This window comes from Melospiza melodia, chromosome 8 (genome assembly GCF_035770615.1).
Source record: "Melospiza melodia melodia isolate bMelMel2 chromosome 8, bMelMel2.pri, whole genome shotgun sequence".
Lineage (NCBI taxonomy): Eukaryota > Metazoa > Chordata > Aves > Passeriformes > Passerellidae > Melospiza > Melospiza melodia.
The window spans coordinates 16,901,047-16,924,201 of record NC_086201.1 but is presented as its reverse complement, the minus strand read 5'-3'; the positions used below and the strand labels follow the sequence as shown (position 1 = coordinate 16,924,201).

Below are 23,155 nucleotides of genomic sequence, written 5' to 3'. Positions count from 1 at the left end.
AAGGGGAAACAAAAAAAATAGAGTTACAGTAGCACTATCACACACTCAACTATATGTATAATCTACCTGAAAACCAACATTGCACAGATACTTTATTTTTCATGCTTCATGGCACAAACTGGGAAAGCAGGTGAAAATTTCTGTGCTGAATGGTGTAGAAGACATCAGGCAGCATTTTAGTGACAAGGTAGGTAAAGAACTTAAGATGTACAGACAGCCAGCATGCAAGCAAAGATAGCCACTTATTTTTACTTTTTTGGCAAATACAACTTAATTTACTAAATAACGGTAATAGTACAGTTCTCAGACAATACCAGGGCATTCTTAAATGGAACAAACAAGAGGTCACAGTAAGTATTTCTTGTCTCTAAAATGTATTCTCTTGTTCAACTGTACATTTAGGAGGAATGCTTCTGAACTAGAGTAGTGCAAGCCAATATCCAACAAATATTTGGCTTTCAGTCTTGATTGGGGAGAGCAGAAGTCTGGGGAGGATGGGGAGAGACAATATTCCCCATGTGGAGTGTAATACATACTTCCTCATGTATACATTACAAGGAAATAAAAAAAACAGCCTGAAAGATCAGACACAAGCTGTATCATTCAGAACACTAAACCAGAGTTCAAATTTGGATTCAGCTTTTTTTTCTCCAGTTAAAACAATGTTGATTTGCCTACAGAAAGCAATATACGTGCAAAGCAGATGACTTTTTGTGTGTGTGAGTGTCCTAATTTACAACAGCGTAAATAAATAAAAAGTCATGTTCTTCCAATGAGTCTCAATGACAGTATGAAAATGCAAAGAGGCTTCCACAACACAGGCAAATCAAGCCTTCAACAAAGAGTGGCAGGGTATCTAAAGAAAACCAGATGGTTCTGAGAACAAACCTGTAGCAAGCACATAACCTACCAGGTTTCATGGGAATAATTCCTTAACTAGAATGAATGAGAAATAGGCTGAGTTACGCAAGGCTTAAAGAAAGCAAGATCAATTCTCAAATTCTTACGGCGATTCATGCACAATTCTACAATCATTTGACATTTTGCTTCACGTAAAAATTGCTTTAAGGATACAATTCAGTTCAGCCAAAGCTTACTTCTATGCCTATGGCAGCTTCCAGAGGTGTTAATGGAAATAGCTAAAGAATACCAACTTCTGCCACTTCAACTGCCAAATCTGTCACCTTCTGTAGAACAGTGATAGAATTGGGTACGTTACACTTTCTGCACACAAAGGGTATGCAAACAAATTCCAGGGGGGGGTGAATTGAAAGTGCAGCAGTACAGCAGGCAGGGAGTTACCTGTGCTTAGTAAAAGCAAACACTGAGGTGTTGTGTGCCTTACAGTCTACAATATTTCCACGTTTTAGGTGCCTCTGTGATACCAGGAAAGTCTTCCTTCTATTTAGGATTCACATCTCTGAGCAGCTCCTGCAGATGTGGGCTTTAATGCCTTGAGAAATTTGAAAAAAAAAGGACAAGTCCAGTCTTTTTCCAGTAAAACACGTCACTGGTGGATCTGTAAAGGGGTTGGAGCTCTCTTCCTCCCTGCCAAGGGAGTAGCCTAACACGCTGAGCAGGAAGGTCTGGGATGTGGGATTTTCATACCTTCAGGTGCAAAAGGAAACTCCCTCATATCATCTACAAAGTTGCCTCTTTCTCCAATACTTCAAAAGACAAGCTAAGACCAATCTATCTCCTGTCTATAGTCAGATCTGCATATTTGAAATTGCTCTCTGAAGGGCTTAATACTGTGAGCAAAGACAGAGGAATGTTTATTTACATGTACCAAAGAGGGCTGTGCTTCAGGTAAGTGCCTTGGTGTTCCATTCTACCAAGAAAAGCTCAAAGGCAGACTTTTAGGTCCCTGAGAATTTTAATAATAAAAAAACAAAGGTTGGAAAATTGTAAAGTTCATGTGCCTCTATGGCTAGGCAACTTGACTGAATCCCTTGTAATTCTGTCTCTAGACAGGTAAAAGCACTCAGGAGCCTGGGATGGAAGAGCTCTCACACTATGCTACTTCACAGAATCAGGGCCAGGGCACATCTTGTGATAGAAATTATCCATGCATCAACTGGGAAATCATTTCTATAAACCCTTCCTAAAATCTCTTTTTGTAGATGATCTTAGTTTATAATTGGCCAAGTCAAGTCAGCATTTAATTACTATGAGTAACTTCTTGTTAACTTGTCAATGCCTTGCATAATAGGCATTACATAAAATCATAGTATACTATCATTATTTAATTATCCCCATTTTATAATATTTTGAGATATAAGGAAGCAGAACTGAAAGCAGAAAGGGAATACTAAATGTTATGTAGTTGAACTTCACAAAGTATCAGTAAAATCTATTTCAAAATGAGATTTTTTTCCCCCTCTATGATAAGGTACCCTTCACTGCAGAAATTGTTAATCTAATACTGCTGATCTTGATCATTTACAAAAATTATCCTTACAACTGCTACCATTCCAAGAGGGCTTTTTTCCTCACTAATTATCTAGGATTGAATTATATCCTCATTTAATGATACATGCATTATGTTCTATAATATTTTTGTAGTTCTATCCCTAATATGACTTAAGACTAAAGTTGCTTACGGCTGTGCTTATCAGAAAAAAAGTCTTTCAGGGTTAAAGCTCGTTGAATCTACTCCTCTCTCAGAACCTGAGACAAACTAGAGCACCTGAAAATGCACAATTTCAGAGTCTTTAAGGTTGTTTGTTTATAATAGGACACTAATATCTAAAACCAGAAAAACCCTTTCTCCTGAGTCTTCATTTTCAAGAGCAATGATACAAGAACGAATTGAAAATTAGATCTTTAGAAAATTATTTTCTATTTCATTGGTTTCTATTTCACTGCAGTTTAAAGGGAAGATCTCTTATTTGAGCCACAATCTATGTGGATGCTCTTTGTTCAGAGGGTCATGTTTACATCATCTGTCAAAGCACCAAATAAAGCAACATCCACCAGGAAAATTGAAACTCCTGTGTACCCAGGGGCTGTGAATGTACCACATCAGGTTCTTCTCTTTCTCCAGGCTTTCACAGCCTGGACAGCAGAGGCACTTGGCATAAGAAAATCCTGCAGTAAATCCTCCTGCCATGCACCACACTGATTTCAGTGATCCTTTTCAGTCCATGTGTAGGGTGGAAGGCAAACAAGAACTAGGCTATTTTGACTCTCAGTGAAATATTGGGGTTGCTCCAATGGGTGTCTGAAATGAAGGTTCTCTGGTCATCAGCTGGTCAGTCTTGTCTGTGCAGTACAGGGAAAGGAACAACTCTGAAAGGCAGCATGCCATTTTGGGGTAACAAAATTAAAAAACACTTATCAGTACAAGTGTTCTCTTACTGCATCTGTTCACCTTGAAACAATGACTAGCTGTTTCAAACTTGGGCTTTTGAAAAATATATTTAGAAATGGGCAGAATATAATTCTGCATTTTAAAAAAAAATGACTAGGAATAAATGGAGTTTGACATTTGATACACTACACTATTTAAATACACTATTTTAACTACAGACTAAATTTCAAAATCCAGTTTTTGGGACTTTAATGAAGATATTTTATATTCTTATTTGAAATTTTTTCTCATCTTGTCTCCCCAAAAACTCCACAAAGTCAACTCATTTGGTTCCAAGGTGACACCATTTTGAATGGGAAGACACAATCAAGGAAAAGGTTGGGGTTGGGGTCTTACCTTGGGGGAATCAGCTTCTAGATTGATTAGGAAGGGGAGCTTATGACAGAAGTGTGATACAAAACAATTAAATAGAAAATAGTTACATTTTAAATTTATGGAAGCAGAGGAAAAAATTCTCTTAGAAAATCACACTGTGCTTGAATTTAATATTTTCTTATTCCTGTCGTAGCTCTGTAGCACAGATAAAATAATGTGTCTTCATTTTACTGGACTAAAATCTAAAATTATTTAAGTGTTTTGAGTACAAGTGAAGTAGGCAGAAAAATGTAAAGAAATAATGCAATCATAAAATTATTTTCACTCCAAATATTATTCGATTGCATTCAGAGTAGTGGGTTCTTCATACAGCTATTTCCAGGGCACTGATGATCACTTCTTTTTCAAGAGGAAAGAACAAAAGCAAGCAGAACAAATGCAATATCCAGGTGGAGGCTGGTGGTTCATTACACAAGCATCAGGCATGCTCAGCTTCATTTTCCACTGGAGCATAACTAAGTACCATGCAAATATTTGTGATTTATGTTTTTAAATAAATAGTGAATTAATTTGTGTTTTGAGCTCAGAATATTACGACTGGACATAAGAAATAAAACTGCAAAATGCTAAAAATCTTTCTAATCCCTAGTAAAATATTATAATATTGGTTTGACATCAATATATAAAGTATAATGAAGTTTTAAAAAATTAAGACCTTTTAGAAGGAAAGCTTGACTCCTTATCTTTTGCATTCTCTGAGGATATCAACAATGTCTTCCACACAGCAGTTTTTGCCATTTCATCAGAAATGTTTATCACAGATGGGTCATCTCTAGATAAGAATGAAAGTAAATACACAATAAAACAATCAGCAATCAGTCTTGTTACTTATTAACTCAATAAAAGTCCTTGAAAACTGATAGTGATGACAATAAGTGCAGTGTAAGTTAAGAGACTATGCTAAACTTCAGAAGTCCTGAACAATTACTTAAATACTCTCTCAGAACATCATAGCACTTTTAAAGAATTTCTTCCTCCAACAGCAATTAATCACAGTAACATCAATAAAATTTATTGTGTCACTACCAATTAGTAAAGAAGAGAAAAGTAAAGAAGTATGAAATTAATTATTGCTCAAGATCTCATAGCATGAAAGCAGCATCACTGGATTAAACACGATCCCAAAAGGTCCTACTTATGCTCTGAAACTCCACCTACTTTTAAAACTATTTTAAAAGCAATCAAAAGCCTTGACAAAATAAAATATTTTAGAATGCTTAAATTTTTTTTTGATATTTAATTTAATAGAGCTAATAAAAATGCCCAAATTAAACAAATAAGTAGTATTAAGTAGCACTTTGTAGCCATTATGCTCTTTTGCTTTACCTGGACCGCTCCAAACATGTATTTATACACTTCAATGTTTTAAGGGGTTGCCTGTACATTATTCCTGACTTCATGGTTACTTGGCATTCAGTAAGCCCTCAGTAAACTTGCTGTTTGTTTTGGGGAACCACTTTAATCACCAGCATCTTGACTCTTGTTTTTAGCTACAGGACTGCAACCCTTACAGTACAGAGTCAGGTATTACCCAGGCAACTCTACCAATGTCAACACACAATGGAGATTGATAGAGATCACACTGCAAGATAATTAAGCTACATATTGCTAATATAAATTACAACAAGAAGGCATGGACAAAACACGAAAAGAACCAGACCATTAGTAGTGTGATGAGTCAAAAGGAATAGGCTGGGATTTTTCAGAGACACAGTAACAAATCTCCTGATTTGCATTAGGAGACATTATGGTCACTTTGTGTTAAAATATTAGAGAGAAGGCTAATCAAAGATGATGTTTCTATGAACTCGCATTCATGCAGAGGTTACTGTCACCAGATATTTCAAATCTTTTATTAAGAATTTATTTATGAAAACTTTCAACTATATTCATTCCTTATGGGCTGGCAACATGTATTATTTCTATCTATAACATAGATATTCATGCTTTTTTAGTTGTGTCAACCCTGCATTATGCTTTATCTACCCGGGACAGCTCTTGATTCACTCATTATCTTACATAACAGGATTGAATCAGAATGTTTTACAGTGTAATACTGTAAGAACCTAGTTTTTCTGAAGCGTTTTCAAAATCCTTCCTGGATCCCTGCTTGCATCAGGGTGAAGGGTTTGATCTGCTCTACACCTTCCTTTTGCACTGTGCATGTCAGAAGCCAAAGTTCATTGTGAGCACTCTGATCCTGCAGTCCTGTCCAATGGAAGGCTTCCAATTAGTGTGTCTTTTTCCTAGGGAATGTGAGATCGTGTGGAAAGACTAGAAAAGGGCTGACCTTGTTAAATGCTGCAGTGTATGGTTCAGTTCACCTATCTGTACCAAACAAACATTCTCCTGATATTCAGTAAGAATTATGAATAAATATTGTGGCACATTTATTTAATTGCAACTCACCTAAAAGAGGAAAGGTATATTTTACCTGTAATGTCCTTCTAGTGGTAACTGAACAGTCCCTTCCTCTTCCATTGCTAACATACTTTGCTCTTCCTGGAACAAAGGAATTTAGACATGAGACAGGATATGAAATTGTGAAAGGTGAAATTTCTGTGCTTTAATCATCTTTCCATTTTCTTTAATATTAAGTATTTATTTGAAGTTCTTAAAGTGAGATACATTTCAACTTTTACTTAAATAGTTGACATTTAAAACCTTCTATTTTAAAAGTTGTATTTTCACTTAATGGTATTTTCCAATGCCAAACAGAGCATTGTTTTATAACAACAAAGAGGAGAATTATTAACAGTGAGTGAACAACTGTCTGGTGAATTTTAAATAACACTAAAAACAGGATATATGCATTGATGTTTACATGCAAAAATTAGGGAAGGTAAGTTTGCACACACAGTTTTAATATTGATAATACTGATTTTAATACTGATTTTTCACTGAAAGGTAGTGAAACAAGAGACCCAAAATTAGTTTTCACTTGAAGAGAATTAGGAGATAAATCTACCAAAAACCATATGTAAATTACAAATTCAGCAAATCTGCTTTAGGAGAGGAGAGAAGAATAGAGCAGCTCTCAAGTGCCATGTCCTGCCTGCAACAAAGGAAAACAACCTCCAGAAGAGGATTCCCACTGTCCACACCCCTGGTCAGGATAAGCACAGCTAGGAGGTTAAAAAGCCTTGGCAGGAAGGTGACCATCAAATCCTGCTCTAAATTGTTGCAGTGTGTGTGTGAGCCCAACAGACACCCAGAGACCTCCACAGCTTCCTTCCCTTTAACAGTTTCCCCTTGTAACAGTTTTCACCAGTGCCTGTCTGTAAGCAAGGGTTGGCTAAAAAAGAGTTTATCATTTTCTGGCAGATCACCAAAGGCCCACGTGTGTCACAAACACTGGTTTTGGTATTAGCAGCAAGAGCCAGTACAGCTTTCCAAAATAGTAGAATTTAAGTTCCCTCTGCTTAGAAATTTGTTTCTTCAATCTTTCATTATTATAACTATTTCAAAAGTCACAATATTTTTTTTCTTCAAATGTGAAAGTTCTTTGTTCATTCTTGTCTCAGAAAGATTTAATTGATTAACATCAAAGTGGCTTCCAAAGGAGGTCTGTGAAGCACGTATCATATCCACTATAAATGTACAAAGCCCTGAAAAAAACATGGCCTAAAAATATAAAAACAACTTAAGTGATGAAATTAGGAACCAATCAAGTAAGTTTCAGATCCTGTCAACTACATTTCTGAATATTCTTGTGGGTAGAATACTTCTATTTTTAAAAGCTGTGTGATAGCAACTCTCCAATTAATTCCTTAGGCTACATGTCAGAAGTTTTTTATTACTAGTTAATTTTGTCATTTCCAGGCTTCACAGCTTCATAAGTTTTTGACAGTTGAACAGTTTTAATAATAGCTCTAAATATTTAGAAATGCCAAAATATGTAAAAATAACCTCTCAAAATAGACAGTGAATGAAATAAAGTAACACCAGTAGATTTTCCCAGTTTTGTTTTCTGATGCCATCCTATCAAGCAAGGGAAGGAAAGTGACATATAAGCAAAACATAAGTATAACAAGGAATTCTTTCCAATAACCAGACCCACATGAAGAGAGCTACCTTGGTTACTTCTGGTTACTCTGAATTGCGATGACAACAGACACCGTGATGAAACATCTCTCTGGTCTGCTCTGATTCAAGGCAGAAAACAATGACTCACATATTTTAATTTCAGCCTGGTAGTTTTACAGGGACATACTAAATAGTAAATAATCATCTGGATTTTTTTCTTATAGGTAAAGTCTTTTCCCCAAAATATATTCCATGACAATATGTTGAATGTGTCAAGGAAATCAAAGGTAAGAGTTTACCAGGTTACAGAGGCAGGGAGTTGTCAAAGGTCACAGAAGAATCAATCCTAAAGGCAGAGTAATCTAGTTTGTGTAGTTACCCATTCCCAACAGCTCATGTCCTGTTTCTGCAAATAAAGCTACTAATGGGAACCCTTAACACACAGATTTCACTGGTCTTGGATCATGTCTCAGGGCATTCTTAAGGATAATTTTCAAGTTGGTAAGGAATTACCTGAAAAGCATATTCTTTAAAATAGATGAGGAGTCCAGATCTGAAACAGCCACCTGGGTGGTAATGCCACAGAATGTGAGTGTGAGCATTTGGTTAACGGGGTTAGCAGGGTCACTTTTCATTACAAAGTGAATTCACTTTTCATTACAAAGTGAATTGTTTCTGCAGGAGCAGAAGGACAGCTCTGGCCCAGAGTGTAACTGGGACACTGCACAGGGTCATGGCATTGCTGAGAAAGGGCACAGAGTGATGTCTTGTGCCCTGTGTAAGCTGCTCAGAGGCAGCTGGGACATCCACACACCATCTCATCCCTGCAGGAGATGCTGCACTTCCTTCCTCAGCATCTCCTGCAGGGATGAGACCCAGCCCAGTGCAGCATCTGGGATCTGAGGGCTTTCCTACAGGCATAGGTTCCTCTCTGCACACCATCTGAGTGGGTCTCAGAAGCAATCTGCAGGGGTACTGTGGATAATATTTTATATGACAGTATGGCAGCCTAAGAATCTACATCCTCACCTAAGCCTATCAGATTTGTAACCTTAAAAGCACTTATGCAAAATATGACAATGTTACACTTAGATACTGCCAACAAGTCTGCTTGGTACATGGAATGTGCCTTACAGAATTTTCTCTAAATGTCTGAAGGAGAAATTGATAAATTGCTACAGACAAAGAAACCTGAAACCATGACCCACCTCTTTCTCAGCATCTTCCAGTTTCTTTTTCTTGCTCTCAGGCATCAGATCATCTAACCAGCTGAGCTCCCGCTTGGTAAAGAAGAAATCCATGAGTTTTCGGACAAATACCAAAGCTAGGACCTGAAAAGATATTAATTTAAAGAATTAGGAAATTAAACAAGTAAAACAGACAAATAGACTTGTAGAGGAATTCTTTCAAAAGTGATCAGTTTGTAGCTAGAATTTTATCCTTTAGTTTGAATAAGCTAACAGCTGCTATTCCTTTTTTCAAATGAAGTATGGTTTGAAGCATAACAATCACTGAGGTCAGTAAATATTTTCTATTATCATCAGAGAAATCCGTTAAGCAGCAGACCACCATTATTTATGCCAAGACACAGAACTGTTAGGCTCCTCAGTTCAATAAGCAATCTTCCTTAAAGAGTGAATGTTCTTTCTGTAATAGGATTTAGTAATATTCCTTAAATAAAAAATGTCAAATAAATTTTAGTATTTTTTCTTTAAGAGAACATTTTTCCCTAAGAGAATATAAGTTGGGATATCCACACATAGGATTCAAAGCAGAGGTTGAATGTCAAATTTTTCACTACTTAATACATTATAAATTTTCCTTGAACACAGAATCAAAGCAATTTTATAATTAAGTGTCCAAAATTATATTTTTCTTCAATAATAATTATTCACAAGTGAAAATAATTAGGGATTTTTAGAGGAAATAAAAAATTCATACCATCATAGGAAAGACAATGGCAGCTCTTGAAACCTTTATAATCCAGAGAAGCACAAGACAACTCAGCTGAATTATAGTGAAGAGATGGACCTTTCTAAGAGGAACATGCCTTAGATAAATAAAATCTGGCTGGTGCTTTGCAGGCATCCAGAATAACTTTATCCTGTCAAAAAGCTGAAAGAGAAAATTTTACACGTTTGGATCAAAATGAGGTGTAGGATCATGTATGCTGGCGTTCACACACTGCCTCAGAGATCCTGAATATCCAAAGAATCTGCCTTGTTATTCTAAAGGCAAAAACTACATCATTTCAGCAGCACAGGAGAGTGCCTCAGTAACAACCATAAGCCTTTAATCTAGACTAGTCCAGCAGTGGCAAAGGACTTGTCTTCTCCCCACTGAGCACTTAGCAGAGTTTAATTACTTGGTTAGTCATCATTCAGTGCCCTTCCATTTGAATACACATGTGCCTCCCCATTGTATTGCAGCTGTGCTGAGACACAGAACTCTGCTGAATTACATTCTATCCATTCTATGCTGCAGGAAATACCCTGTTCATTGGATGTTACACACATGGTTACTACACTGGATGTTACACACAAACAAGGGGGTTAATTTGAAATTGTGAACTCGTAACATCAGGCAAAGCCAGACTCCAGAGTGGTCTTGAATCAATTGTGACTCCCACTGAATGGAAGCTGGTTGATCCTGTTGGGCATGTGCACTATCACACTTCTTTCCTAATACATCCTAGACTTCTTTGTCAACCACTGAGCTCTGCCTCCTTTGGCACATAAAAAGCTGCTCATGGAGGGACCTCTGCAGTCTTTTATTTCCTGCAAATGAACTATTTTCTTTTACTTCACCAGACACTTTATCCCAGGCTGTTTCCTTCTCCATATTTCACTTTATTCACAAAACCAGAAACAGAAAATGAAAAAGAAAAAAAAAGGAATGAATGCCAGAAAGCTGCTAGGAATGTATGTGAGAGGTTCCTATTTTTCAGGCCTATTTGGCTCCATACTGACCTGTGACATTTATGTCATGGCACAGTGATTATGGTGGTACACCAATTCTTCCTGCATGGATGAGCCATACTATATTCACACAGCCTTCAGCAATGTCAAGTTTTGGAAATTTTTATTGAGCATGTACAAACTGCATTTTTTAAAGGCTTTTAATTTAGTCAGATTTGAGTATATTCCTTTTTCACAGAAACAGCAAAAAGCACATCCTCCCACAAAAGCTATCTTATCAAATCTCTATTCCTTATCCCAGCATGGGGGAGGAAGATAAGGAGGGGGATGCTATCACTTTTCCAAGTAAAGATAGCCAGATTGCAGCATGTCTTAAAAACACTCCTCAATAGTGTAGTGTACTTTCTCATACCCCTGTTCTGAGAAACAGCTGAACCATATTAAATTGAAATTATTTAAACCTCAGTAAAAGCCAAACTACACTTCTGAGAATATCAACCCAAAGGATAAGAGATAGGCAACGTTATAAAAGAAGAGCCTCTGAATAGAGACCACCAGTCAAAAAAAAAAATCCCAGTTTTGACTATAAATGGAGGTAAGTTGCAATCAAATGTAATGAAAAAAATCAGAAATTTTCTTTGCTTTTTCTATTTGACCTTTTGCACAGAGTAACTTGTGTTTTTTCACTGTGTGATTTCTCAATTGTGTCACAAGGTGTGTTGATGCCTCGTGGGCTATAGGATTTGACACTCTGCCATTCCATGCTGCAGTCAGCCAGGAGAGAGAGAGCACAGCACAACCCCAACCTGAATGCTGGAATGCCAACCTCTGCCAGCCACTCCTCCCTGAGGCCACTGCAGGAATGCTGCCCTTCCACTAGACTCGACCCTTCACCCCTGAAGTGCTGTGGCTTGGGAGCTCCCCCTCCCTGCCTGGAGTGTTTATCTGCACAGGGAAGACCTTCAAAATTTCACTTGTGTTAGTTTTAGGGCAAGTTAGCCCTAAAGGCAAAGTTCAAGTTAAGGGTAGCCCTGCAAAGGAACTTGAAAAGGCAGCATGCAAGCAAGAGAATGGGCAGGCAGCAGAGAGGGAAGAGCCCCTGGTAGTTATTACTCAGTTTTTAGGCTCAGCAAGATTCTCTTGATAACAAGAGAGAACAGAAAAATCAGCAGCCAAAAAACTGGAGAAAAAATGGAGCACATGGCCTAAAGGGAATACTCTATTTAGAGAGAATCCCTTTTCCATTTAAGCAGTCACTTTCAAAAATTTAAGGTTGGCAACATTCCTTTAAGATTATATACAAAAGCTAATACAATAATATAAGAAGAATAGCAATATTTTTTTATAGAAAGAGTCATCAATAACACACTCATCATAAATCCATTTTACCTGAATTCCCTTTAGAGATGAAGCACCCATGTAAAGAAACACTCCATAAAGCACTGGCATAGGAATAAACTGCACAAACAAGCAGAGAAAGAGAAGAGCATATTAAATACTACTTAACAATTTTAAACGCTTCTAGAAAGACATTCAAAACAGTTGAAATACAAAGTGCCATATGCCTGCATTAATCAGACAAGTTGTAAATTCAGAGTCACTCAATTATAAATTAATAATATTTCTCAGAGTATAAAGCAAAAGAAGAATCTGGCTCTGTAGTTTTATTTTCCTCTCATGGCCAGTTATTACAATATACTTAATTCCCTATTAATGCAATTAACAGAATTCCATAAAAAATTAAAGCCTTAATTTATACTTAAATTCTTTACTTTAAAGACAGCTCAGAAAAATGTTCAAGAGACATAAAATACTTCTTACTGCTAAAAGTAGTATTTTGTGCTATAAACATTTAAAAATGGGTGAATGATTCCATGGAATGATTTTTAAAGAGACAATTTAAATGTTCAGGTTCACAACATAAACTGTGTAGGCAAATGAGTATGTCCATGGAATCTGTTAGAAATATTAAATACACAAAATGCATGCTCTGTGTTTTCAAAGTGAAGGCTTTATGACATACTCAATAAAATACTGCTGGGAAGTACAATTTCTAAGGACTTATTGCCCTCACTGCCACAATATTCAAGACTAAGTTCTGGTTTTATTAAAGCCAGTGCCAAAAATCTCATTGATTTCACAGAGGCCAGATAATTATTTTAAAAGTATTATATTACATGTATATAGGGTATTATATATGACTGTAACTAGAGACCCTTTTTCAGGACACTGGTGAGCTGTCTTGAGCATGTAGGAAGCATGAGATAATTTTTCTGTTCATTTCCAAGAAACAAACCATAGAACTTCTCTTGCAACTGTGAAAATATTTTTAAATTACTTGGAAACCACAAAATGTTTTTAAATTATCTAAATAAATTTTAAATTGGTATAATGAGACTGTTTCATGGTAATTTGCATGGGCCCAAAGTACTGACAAAGTGTGAATACAGCTCAATGGCAGAATTCCCTTTGACTTCAGTCAGACCAGATTTTCATTACAAGGTTTTTATTTTAAAAATGCTAGGCACTTTATTAAGCAAAATTAGAATTTCACTTGAAACTCTCATTGAGTAACATTATGCTGGTTAGTAATGTGCCTGGAAAGAGCATTCATTAGATAATACAGTAACAGCAGTGAAATGTTCAGTGCAGTATTGATTACCTTTCCCTTACTTCCCCAAATTACCTTTAGAATACTTGTCAAAAAGACAGATGAGCCCATAAGGATAAAAATCATGAGTCCTGTGACTCTTTGCTCCCGGATTCCAAGAAATTTTGGCTGCTCCCCTGGAGCAGAGCACTCTGATTCCAGTTTTAAGCTGTTCACATGGGAAATGGAGAGGACAGTGGCTGCAACAAACCATGGCAATCCCATAATAGAGCACACACCAAGCATCACTGCCACCATGAGTAGGTCGAGGTGGTATCCACATCCTTTCTGTTAAGAAAAGTAAGGATGGAAAGAAATGTAAAATGACATCTGCATTAAGGAGAACGCTCCTGGCAGGCATTCCTAATGAACAGCTAGAGACAATAGAAAATTTGAGACTTGTAGGAAAAATAGAGCTTCCTTCTCTGTGTTATCCAGGCTGGGTCAGTAGGGATGCAGACTGGTTATCTCAGGGGAATTCCTACTGGTTCACAGTCAGTGCTCAATGTCACTGGACTCCTTCCAGTTGTGAGTTAAGTGTATCACAAATCCACTCTACAGTGGGTACCAAACAGCTTTCCTGCTTATAAAGTGGCTACTGGTGAGACACTGGAAAATACATACATTTTCTGTTTTAACTAAGTCTCCTCTGTGGATAACAGTGAGCAGAACATCAAGCTGGGCTGCCAACTTCCCACTGATCTTAGTAGACCTTCCATCCATTCTTACAAAGAGGTGGAAAAGTATGTATTTTTATTGGTCCCTACATAAAAATCCACAACATTTGCAAAGTCCCTTTATGCTGGAAGGGTCCATAAAACCACAGTGTTCCTTCTAAAGTTTTCTAAGATGGTAAGCACATGATACACATTTTCAGTAACGTACTTTCAATCTTAGATAAGAGAAGATAGCTAAAAAATAAGATACATTAAATTAAAATATAAAATCTATTAAATTAAAACATTAAAATAAAATATACAAAATTAAAATTAAATTAAAATATAAAAACTGCTTTATTGGTTTCCTAATTCAAACATAGCATCATAATATCCATAGGAAAAGTCAACACAAAACCTTTGGGTTTGGATCACTTCTGTAGTGATCAAATGCTACATAAATTTACCAACAGGTGGATAATGGTTTGCTTTCAAGCATAAAACTCTTTGGCTGAGTCTTAGATAAGATTAAAACCCAATGACTACCCTCACTTGAAAAAGAAAAATGCATCAAGCTTGGTTCTATAGATATCTGCTACCATAGCTGAACCACAGCTGAGTGGGATATTTCACTTCAGTTTTAGCAAGTATCCAGGACATCCTCACAGCTGCAAGCAGCAGCTGAGGCTATTTTCTTTTAAAAAGTCAGGTAGTTAGCCATCTCCACAAAACTTTGCAATATGGCAACAAATCCAGTGTCATGGTCTGATGAAACAGCGATGTTCATGCAAACAATGTGAATATGTTGAACCATAATTTTGCCTGTAAACCCATGCAAATGCCTTTTGACATAAAAAAAGTAACTAAACTAAACTTGGAAGGGTTTGCTACAGAGACTGCCAAAAGCTGAAATGTGCACTATCCAGAATTTGCTATGGGAAGTATAAAAAAAGAGGGGAAAATGAGTTGGAAGCAAACAAATCATTTCTTTATGAAGACAACTTTTACTTCTAAAATGGGAAGCGTCTGGGTTTATGAAAATGTAAGCCACATATCAAAATGAAAATGCCATCTTATTTGCTTACATTATTTAAAAAGGGGGAAAAGTAAAGAAAATGAAGAGAATCAACTGTAGCAACCTTCCCTCACTCCCCAAAAGTGCTTATGAGTCTTATCTCCAAGACACATCTTGACAAACTCAGAGATGTGTCAAACACAGATATTAGTTACAGGCACAATGCACTCAAAGAAAGAGTTTAATTCTAAATCCTAACAGAGACACCTTTTTTTACCTTCTGACACATTTATGAGGAATGTATCTGCTAATGCATACAGAATCCGAGAGCATTTCCTCACATTCATACATGATCTGAGGAACCTGACATATGGGAAGAAAAGGAAGCATAGCAACAGGTGATGCTACACCAGACCCCAGCAAAACTAAAACGCAGCAAGACAAGGGGGCAGCCAGGAGGACCATCTGACTCCCAGATGCCAGTGCTGAAAAAACACATTCCAAAGCTTGGCAGCAAATTCCTGCATCTGTCAAGTTAACCACATGCAATGCTATGGATTGACATGAAGAGCCAGGCTGACAAAGAGGGCAAAAAAAGAACATATCAAATGTCACAATCATCCAAGAAGAGGCAATGCAAAGTGAAGGTTGCAAATGCATTTGCTAAAGCAACTTGGGATTGGATTGCTGCTTATTAAAAGTATGTCAAAAAAAAGCCTAAGCTTGCTGCATATACATGTACAGAAACCTGCTGCTAGATTTTGCCCAACAGTTTTTCAGAGGGGTGATGTCCCTTTTTCTCTCTCCATCTGTAGGCAACTAAAGTGTTAGAGAACAGAGCAGGAAGTTGTCCTATGTTGTTTTAAGAACCCATTGTGCCTCTAAGGCTCAGCTTTATTCTTCTCCCTTCTTTAACATAGGAAGGGCATTAAAAAAAAAGGTGGGTAGAACCACAGAGAAGGATGAAGAGAGGGAAAAAAAATCTTGTGTCATGAAATAACCCCTTTTTTTAAGTTTTTAAAAATCCATCCAGTAGAACAATACTGTCAATACCTGAAGAGGCCATTAAGATTGTGGTACTATTAACTTGAAGGTTTTTTTTTTTTTAGTGAATGAATCCTTCTACTAAAGCACAGAAGGCAACACTTTCTTAACTCAGAATCTGTATTCCAAATAACATTCATAAAGTCCTCTGTAAGGCAGTGGATCACTGACACAGGGCACAGGCACCACACACACCAACCAAGAAAAAAGCACAAAAATTTAAAGGGGTTCAATATAATATATTACAAACTAGCGTACTAAAGTAGATGGATACACATTACAACAGTGAAAGTATAAATTTTGACTGAATACCTTTAGTTTGTGTTCTTTTCTATTGATAATGACAGCTGTGATCTGCTGGTCCATAAAGATAAGGATAGTACAAAGCAGGGCTGGAATTACAGCAGCTATCACTGTCCACCAAGGATTAGGCCCCAGAGGAGTAATAAACCAGCCACGATCATCTCTGGTGGGCTACAAAAACAGTCATGCAAGGCCAGTCAGAGCTGTAAGGATTATTCACATTTCAATTTCACAAGAATACATACAAAACATTATTAGGATATGGCTTCCTTTAAAACCAACCTCTATAGAGCACTAAAAAACATGCTAGACTACCTCTGATGCCAAGCCAAGAAATTACATATAATAAAATATATAATGAAAATAATCTGGATTATTACAGGTTACAGTTGATACAGTAAACACAAAATTTGGGGGAAGCCCCAGAACATTACAGTAGTTTAGAATTTGGGTGATTCAAGCCCTGTTAATTTCTACAGAGGAAATAAACATTAAGAAGCATGAAAGAGCCTGATAGGAGAGGTTCACTTACATGATCCATAAATCAGAGAGGTTGCATAATTACTTGTGAACACAAAAAATTTAAAATACAATCACTAATCCCTGATGATGATATTAAACAATTATAAACCCATCATAGTAGATTATTTTGCAAAATGATAAAGCAGGGCAATTTATCATCAACTTACCTTAAAAGCATTTGGAACCTGAAGTTTTGGTGATGGAATTCCAATGGCATAGTCAATTAATACCATGGACAAAATAGTGAGAAAGACAGCAAAGTCGCTGACAACAGAGCGTACCTACGATTATTGAGAGAAATGACAATTTCAACTAAAACATTCAGGTATGACTTAAGATTTTTCTTCACTGTTTAGTACAGCTTACAGTTTTAGCTTACAGCTAAAACCATGCTTATTCTGATACGAGTTTCTAACAGAGAAAAGATGCCCTGTCTACTTCACCAGCTGTTAACTGAATTTGCAATGCAGATAGAATTCATACTTGGACATGACTAATGGCAACTTTGGAATTGGAATAAGGGCACACACCTTGGTAGGGAAGTACCGGCTGGTTTTGAACTGCTTCAGGGTGGATGAGAGCGTTACTGTGGAGAAGAACAGGATGACAGACCAGAAGAGGACGTCTGGAACGTAAGGGCCATGATGACCACAGGCTCGCCCAACAAACTCGCCGTGAAACTTTTTACATTCCTATCAGGATAGAAAAATAGTGTTGTTCTCAAAATTATCAATGCTTACACTAACATTTTCTTCCCAATTTCTCTCCTAAATTGTATTACTAGAAATAGTAAAACAATTTCTAGATATTTATTCTTTTAAAACTTAAAACGCACTAGTCTGCATGGAAAATTCCAAAAGGAATCTCTTTTTTAGCCATATTAAATGATGAAGTCACTAAGACATACCATAAATAAGGTCATTAACATAAAAACAGGGTTTCTTCAAACTCAGCAAGTACACTGATTTATTTTCTGTGGACAAATACAGATTTATACTTACTAACACTCTCCAAGTGTGGAAAGCAAAGTTCAAAAGGCACAGAGTCTGCTCCTGGTGCATTCTCAAGAACTGCTTTTTTGTTTTCCCTTCACAGCCCCAGCAATTGAAGAAAAAGCTATTTAGGACGCGTGGCATTGGGCTAAAAGGAGCCCAATACATTTAATACCACACGGGGGCAGCACATCCTGTAAATTGTTTTTCTCTTACAACAAGAGCTGATAAAATGCCCGAAAACCCTAAATCTTTAACATCAATTATATTTAATATAATTTATTATCAATATGCAGGTACAGTAGAAAGCATTTCGAGTACTTCTCCACTACTATCCTTAGTCATCTAAAATCGTAAAGAGTAGCTCTAGAAATGTGAGCTGCCAGCTCTGGACTCACAATCCTTTCCATCTTCCCAATCCCTCCACATGGAACAGAAAGAAAATGAAAAATGAAATGCAGCACCAAGTATCAGGGATTCCAGGAAGAAATATCCTGCCAGATCAGGAACTTTTTGTATTAAATCAAGTGTGTCATTGGCTCATCACACTCACTGCACAATTATCCTGATATGGGAAACTTTGGCTTTGAAAAAAGATTGTCTTGGAAAAAACCACAATTGCTATTTGATGACTGTGAGCCAAAGGAGCACAAGGTTTTTTATACTGCTATAGCAGTAAACTTGGGATGAAGTTGATCATACGCCTCTTGAAGAGGATTTTGTCACCATCAAAATCCTCTTCACACTTGTCCAAAATCCTCTTCATACTTGGTACAAAATCCTTTGCTCACACTTGGTTTGTCTTGAAAGCAAAAAATAATCATTGGGTTTTAAGAGAGAATGAGAATCCAGAACTTCAGAAACTTGAAACATTTCAGCTAGATATAAGAAGATATGAGCAGTAAAAGAGACGTAATGGGGTGAGTCTGACCAAATATTTACAGACAGCAATGTCTAATCTCTTACTGCAGTTCTCTAGAGCAGAAGTTTCTTGATGGTGCTTGCAAGAACCAAAGATACAAAAGTACAAAAAAAATCAGTTATTTCTTTGACAACTACAGGGACTCATGGGAAAAGTTGGTCAGTTATACTGCTACCTATGTAAACTCAAGTTTTGGTAATAAGATTTCACAAAAGTTTTGAAGGGTTTTATATAATGCAGCCAGTCTTTTACATTTATAGTTAAAACAAAATCTGTTATTTTAAATCTCCTCAGCTGCAAATGTACTCTGAAAAACACTGTCAGAGATCTGAGAAAGTGAGAGGAGGAGTCTGCTCCTGCACAGATGCTCTTAGAGTGTGCTGCAATTTTGAGAATATTCATTCTGGACTGCTGGAATCCCTCAGGCCAGCAGTTCTCAACTTTCTTTCTGCTGTTGCCACACCAGCAGAGTTGAGGAGCAGTCCCTGCTCAGAGAAAGGCATGGAAGCAAGACAGAGCAGCCATGGAAGACAGCTCTAACTTAAAATGAGTTCTTCTGCATTCCTGCCTTTGAAAAAAAAAAAAAAAAAAAAGAACAGTATCTTCTGGAGACAGTCCACTGGATTGGCTTTTAAGTATTCAATTTGATTATGCCTGTGATTTGGTTAATTGAGTTATCTCTTCAGTCTGGAGTCTTTTGCACTCAATTCTCTTTGACTGTGTAATGAAATGATCGCTTTGCAGGAAAAAGTGGTGGCCCAATCTCAACACAACATTTTAATCAAGCTGTAAATGTCACTTTGAAGAAGGCAAACTTGAATTATAAAATCCTTTAAACATAGAAAATTGTACTCTTAAGAAACTTGTTACACATTCATGCAAGCCCCACTAAACTGTAGCTTTATCCCCTTCCTCCCCTGGGAAAAGAAATTACAGAACTTAAGGTGAGAAAAAAGCGGTCATTGAAGAGAAATTTTCTCCCCATCCTCTTTTTTATAGCCTGAACTACTGCAAGAGTGTTTTAGGGGAAATAAATGCTTCTGATTCTTTCTACACAAGGGAACTTTGGTTTTGCCATCTGGCAGAATTTAGGACAAATTCATTGTCATTTGACATGTTTGACTTAATCTCAGCCAAGCTCTTGTGCTAGTGTGTCAAGAAGGTTCCAAAGCAGGGCATAAAATGCACACACTTGCTGCAAAAAGCTTACAAAATGAGATAACACTATAAAGTTCATGTTAATTTTTGTTAAGTATCTTTTATTATTTATTTGAACAAATATGAGCAGGAAAATTGGTAATTTTTAAAATATTTTTGTCGCAGTAAGATGGACAGACTTATTTATGCCTATGCCTTTATCTATTAAGTTCCCAAATTTACTTACTGACACAGTTAGGTTCCCCCATGGCACATCAGATGCAGATATATTGTAGTCCTGCCAGTATTGTAAGGTTTTATTGCTAGGATGCTCTGGTTCCACACAATTGCATCTGAAAAGAAATATATTTTTCCTTAATAATGAAAGATATATCAGATATTAATCTAAATCATCATTTTTAAGATACATTGAAATTATGCTCTACATTGGCAGATAATTTTAGTTCAAATGAGTTCAGTAGATGCATGCTTTGAAGCAGTTTGTAGTTCAGTAGCCAGTGCTATTACTGGAGCATCATTTGCTGTGAGGTGCAAATGCATATATAGTACATAACGTGACACATTCCAACCACTGATCACATTAACTATTACCACCTGTCTTCTTCCTCATCTATTGATACTTCTGAGCACAGTTTGAAATACTGAGAATATGCTGGCCCTGTTCCACCCTCTTACACCTAACACTTCTCTCACTTCTCTACCTGGACATTAGATGCTATGTACAGCTCCAGGCTGATCCATTTCCCAAATAACAAACTCTCTGTGTCCTCTTTCTTTCCTAGATGGAAACATGCCTTTGCAAGCAAAATTGCCCAACTACCCAGTCAGCTGTCAGGGCTCTGAATGTCAGAATCACCAGCACAAAAATCTCTCTGAACTCTGTGTCCCTTGTTTCTCCTTTCCCCACAGCTGCTGTAACAGCACACTTTTCATTCTAAATTGCGTATTTTAACATGCAAAATGTGATGAGGCAGTGTAGGAGGACAATAAGTAATTTAAAAATAAGTAATTTAAAATCAAAATGAAATCTTTAAAGCCTCTGAAGCAACTGTGGGAGGCTTTTTCTTTGACAAAGCCTTCAAAACATCCAGGATACTCTGTAGGATCCAAGATGTCAAGTGTGCTTTGCAATATCCTTTAAATTAATTCTACTTTAATAATCTGTAGCACCATCGAGTCTGCTAGTATTTTAATGTGCTTATGATGACTTTAAATAAATTGTGTACTCTCTGATAAAGTTTTCAGGAGCGGCTGGGGACAGGATAACATCTGACTATCGCGTGCAGAGCCACTGAACATAAATTGCATTACAGCTGTAGCAGAATATCAGTTTATTCACTTACCTATGCTATCTATTTTCTATGTGACTGTTTATCTTTCCACAAAATGACAATACTGAACTAGATTTGTATGATTTTCTATATATTAAATTCTACCATCTACACCATGAGGACACAACACTGACATTCTATTTCAATTACAATACTATACATGTGACAACATCTGCATTTAATACATAGAGATGAAAAGATGCAGGTTGTCTTTGTGCAATTCCTTGATTTTATTTTAAATGCAGCTATTTCCAAAATAAAGAGAAAACCCCCACGGCCCATGAACAAAAAGGAAAGAAAAAAAACAGAAAAAAAAGCAACTGCATTCGGAGAAGTTGAGGGCCTGAGCCAAAAGTCCTTGACTGGATCTTTCCAACATATTTAATATGCTTTGGATCAGGCCCTAAGTGCAGCATGAACACGTGTTCAATGCATAGTCCAAGGTATTACGGGATGGGTTAAATGAAGCACATCACTACCAGTGAGCTACAGGAGCAGAACAAAGCCAACAAACAGCATGGCTACATCATATATTGCAAGGGAGTATTGGATGCTCATGCAGCAGTCAGAGGTGGCTGTGTGAGGTTACTGCTGTTTCCTGGGAGCACAGGAGCTCCTGGCCCTGGTGTCCATCGCCGATCCAGCTGGCCGGACGCCGGGCCAGGCTTTGATTACAGCAGGCCAGGCTGGCAGGGGCTGCTCACTCAGACACTTCCTCACTAGAAGGGGAGACTGTGCCTGTCGCCAGCACTACATGGTACAGCTACCCTTGCTGCAAACTGCAAAATTACATTTAAAGGTTAGAGGAGCCAACATTTCTAGTTCCTCAGAAATGTGACACTTGAAGCTATAGTTTAATACAGCGCAGGTAAACCACCTTCAGATTAGGTCATTTGTTTATTTCTATAGCAATATCACTTTCCTCCTGCACAGCATTCCAGTCTGGTCTTTACCAAGCTTCACAGGCATGTAGCAATGGCCGACTGATGATCAGCAAATAAGGGACTTGTGCAAACTACACCCACACAGACAAAAATCACCCTGCATAGTGCTTCTGTCACTGAATGGGGGCAGAGCTAGGCCCTAACTGTGGAGACCAGATCCTGTTTCTACTCAGAAGACCATTCAAACAATGATCTCAGTGTTTTGATATACACAACATTGCATTGCTTTCAATATTGTACGTGTTTTGGCAACACTGACATTTTGATGTGAGATTGTATCATGGTATTACTGTCTTCCAGCATCCCACTAATTGCTTAACATTATAGAACTGTGAGATAGTAAAACACTCCCTGTCCATCCCAGAAAACACAAATGAAGGTACCATTCAGCGCCAAAACATAAAAACATTATCTACCAAAATGTGTTGTTTCATAACAGATTTAATTGCTTCAATGATAACTATTTCCCAATGTAACTGACCTTCAAGGATAATCTCACATTAATGAAATAATGCTTCCTACTTTAATATTTTTAGTATTTTAGTCTCTTTCATTGCCATTTTTACTTTGAGTAGTTTTGCCAGAAAATGCAAAATACGCTGAATAGTTAGCACTAACACATCCTTCTATTTTCCTGATAAAATATTACTCAGAATGCTGGAATAAGCAAAAAAAAAATTCCTCTTGGGAGTTCAAATGCCCTTACATTCTTGTAAAGTTGTTTGAAGTGCTGAGCACTTGCCCATAACAAGGGATCTGTGGGGAGTTTATGCTATTACCAAATGAGTTATAGACTATACAAACACCTGTATTTTCTAAGAAACCTATTCATCTTTAAATACAGTACCAACTTAGCAATGTACTCTTGTGTCTTTGAATGATAAGTCAGCAATCATCTTCCTGATACTAAAAGATTCAAAAGGATT

At 37.1% G+C, this 23,155-nt stretch overlaps 1 protein-coding gene across 6 annotated transcripts in view; it reads right to left on the bottom strand.

The window, feature by feature from the left end:
- SLC4A10 (solute carrier family 4 member 10) overlaps nt 1-23,155 on the bottom strand; it is a 147,080-nt gene that overhangs the window by 2,293 nt on the left and 121,632 nt on the right. For 5 of the 6 annotated variants that reach the window (XM_063161991.1, XM_063161994.1, XM_063161992.1 and 2 more), the window contains 10 exons: nt 20,181-20,286; nt 17,413-17,574; nt 17,050-17,163; nt 16,370-16,531; nt 13,379-13,630; nt 12,082-12,150; nt 9,716-9,889; nt 8,983-9,105; nt 6,183-6,250; nt 4,404-4,520 (listed from right to left, as the gene is read on the bottom strand). In XM_063161991.1, the coding sequence (XP_063018061.1) occupies nt 4,404-4,520; nt 6,183-6,250; nt 8,983-9,105; nt 9,716-9,889; nt 12,082-12,150; nt 13,379-13,630; nt 16,370-16,531; nt 17,050-17,163; nt 17,413-17,574; nt 20,181-20,286 (1,347 nt within the window). Of the gene's footprint in view, nt 1-910; nt 937-4,403; nt 4,521-6,182; nt 6,251-8,982; nt 9,106-9,715; nt 9,890-12,081; nt 12,151-13,378; nt 13,631-16,369; nt 16,532-17,049; nt 17,164-17,412; nt 17,575-20,180; nt 20,287-23,155 lie in introns of all 6 variants that reach the window. The other variant, XM_063161995.1, reaches the window with a different exon arrangement.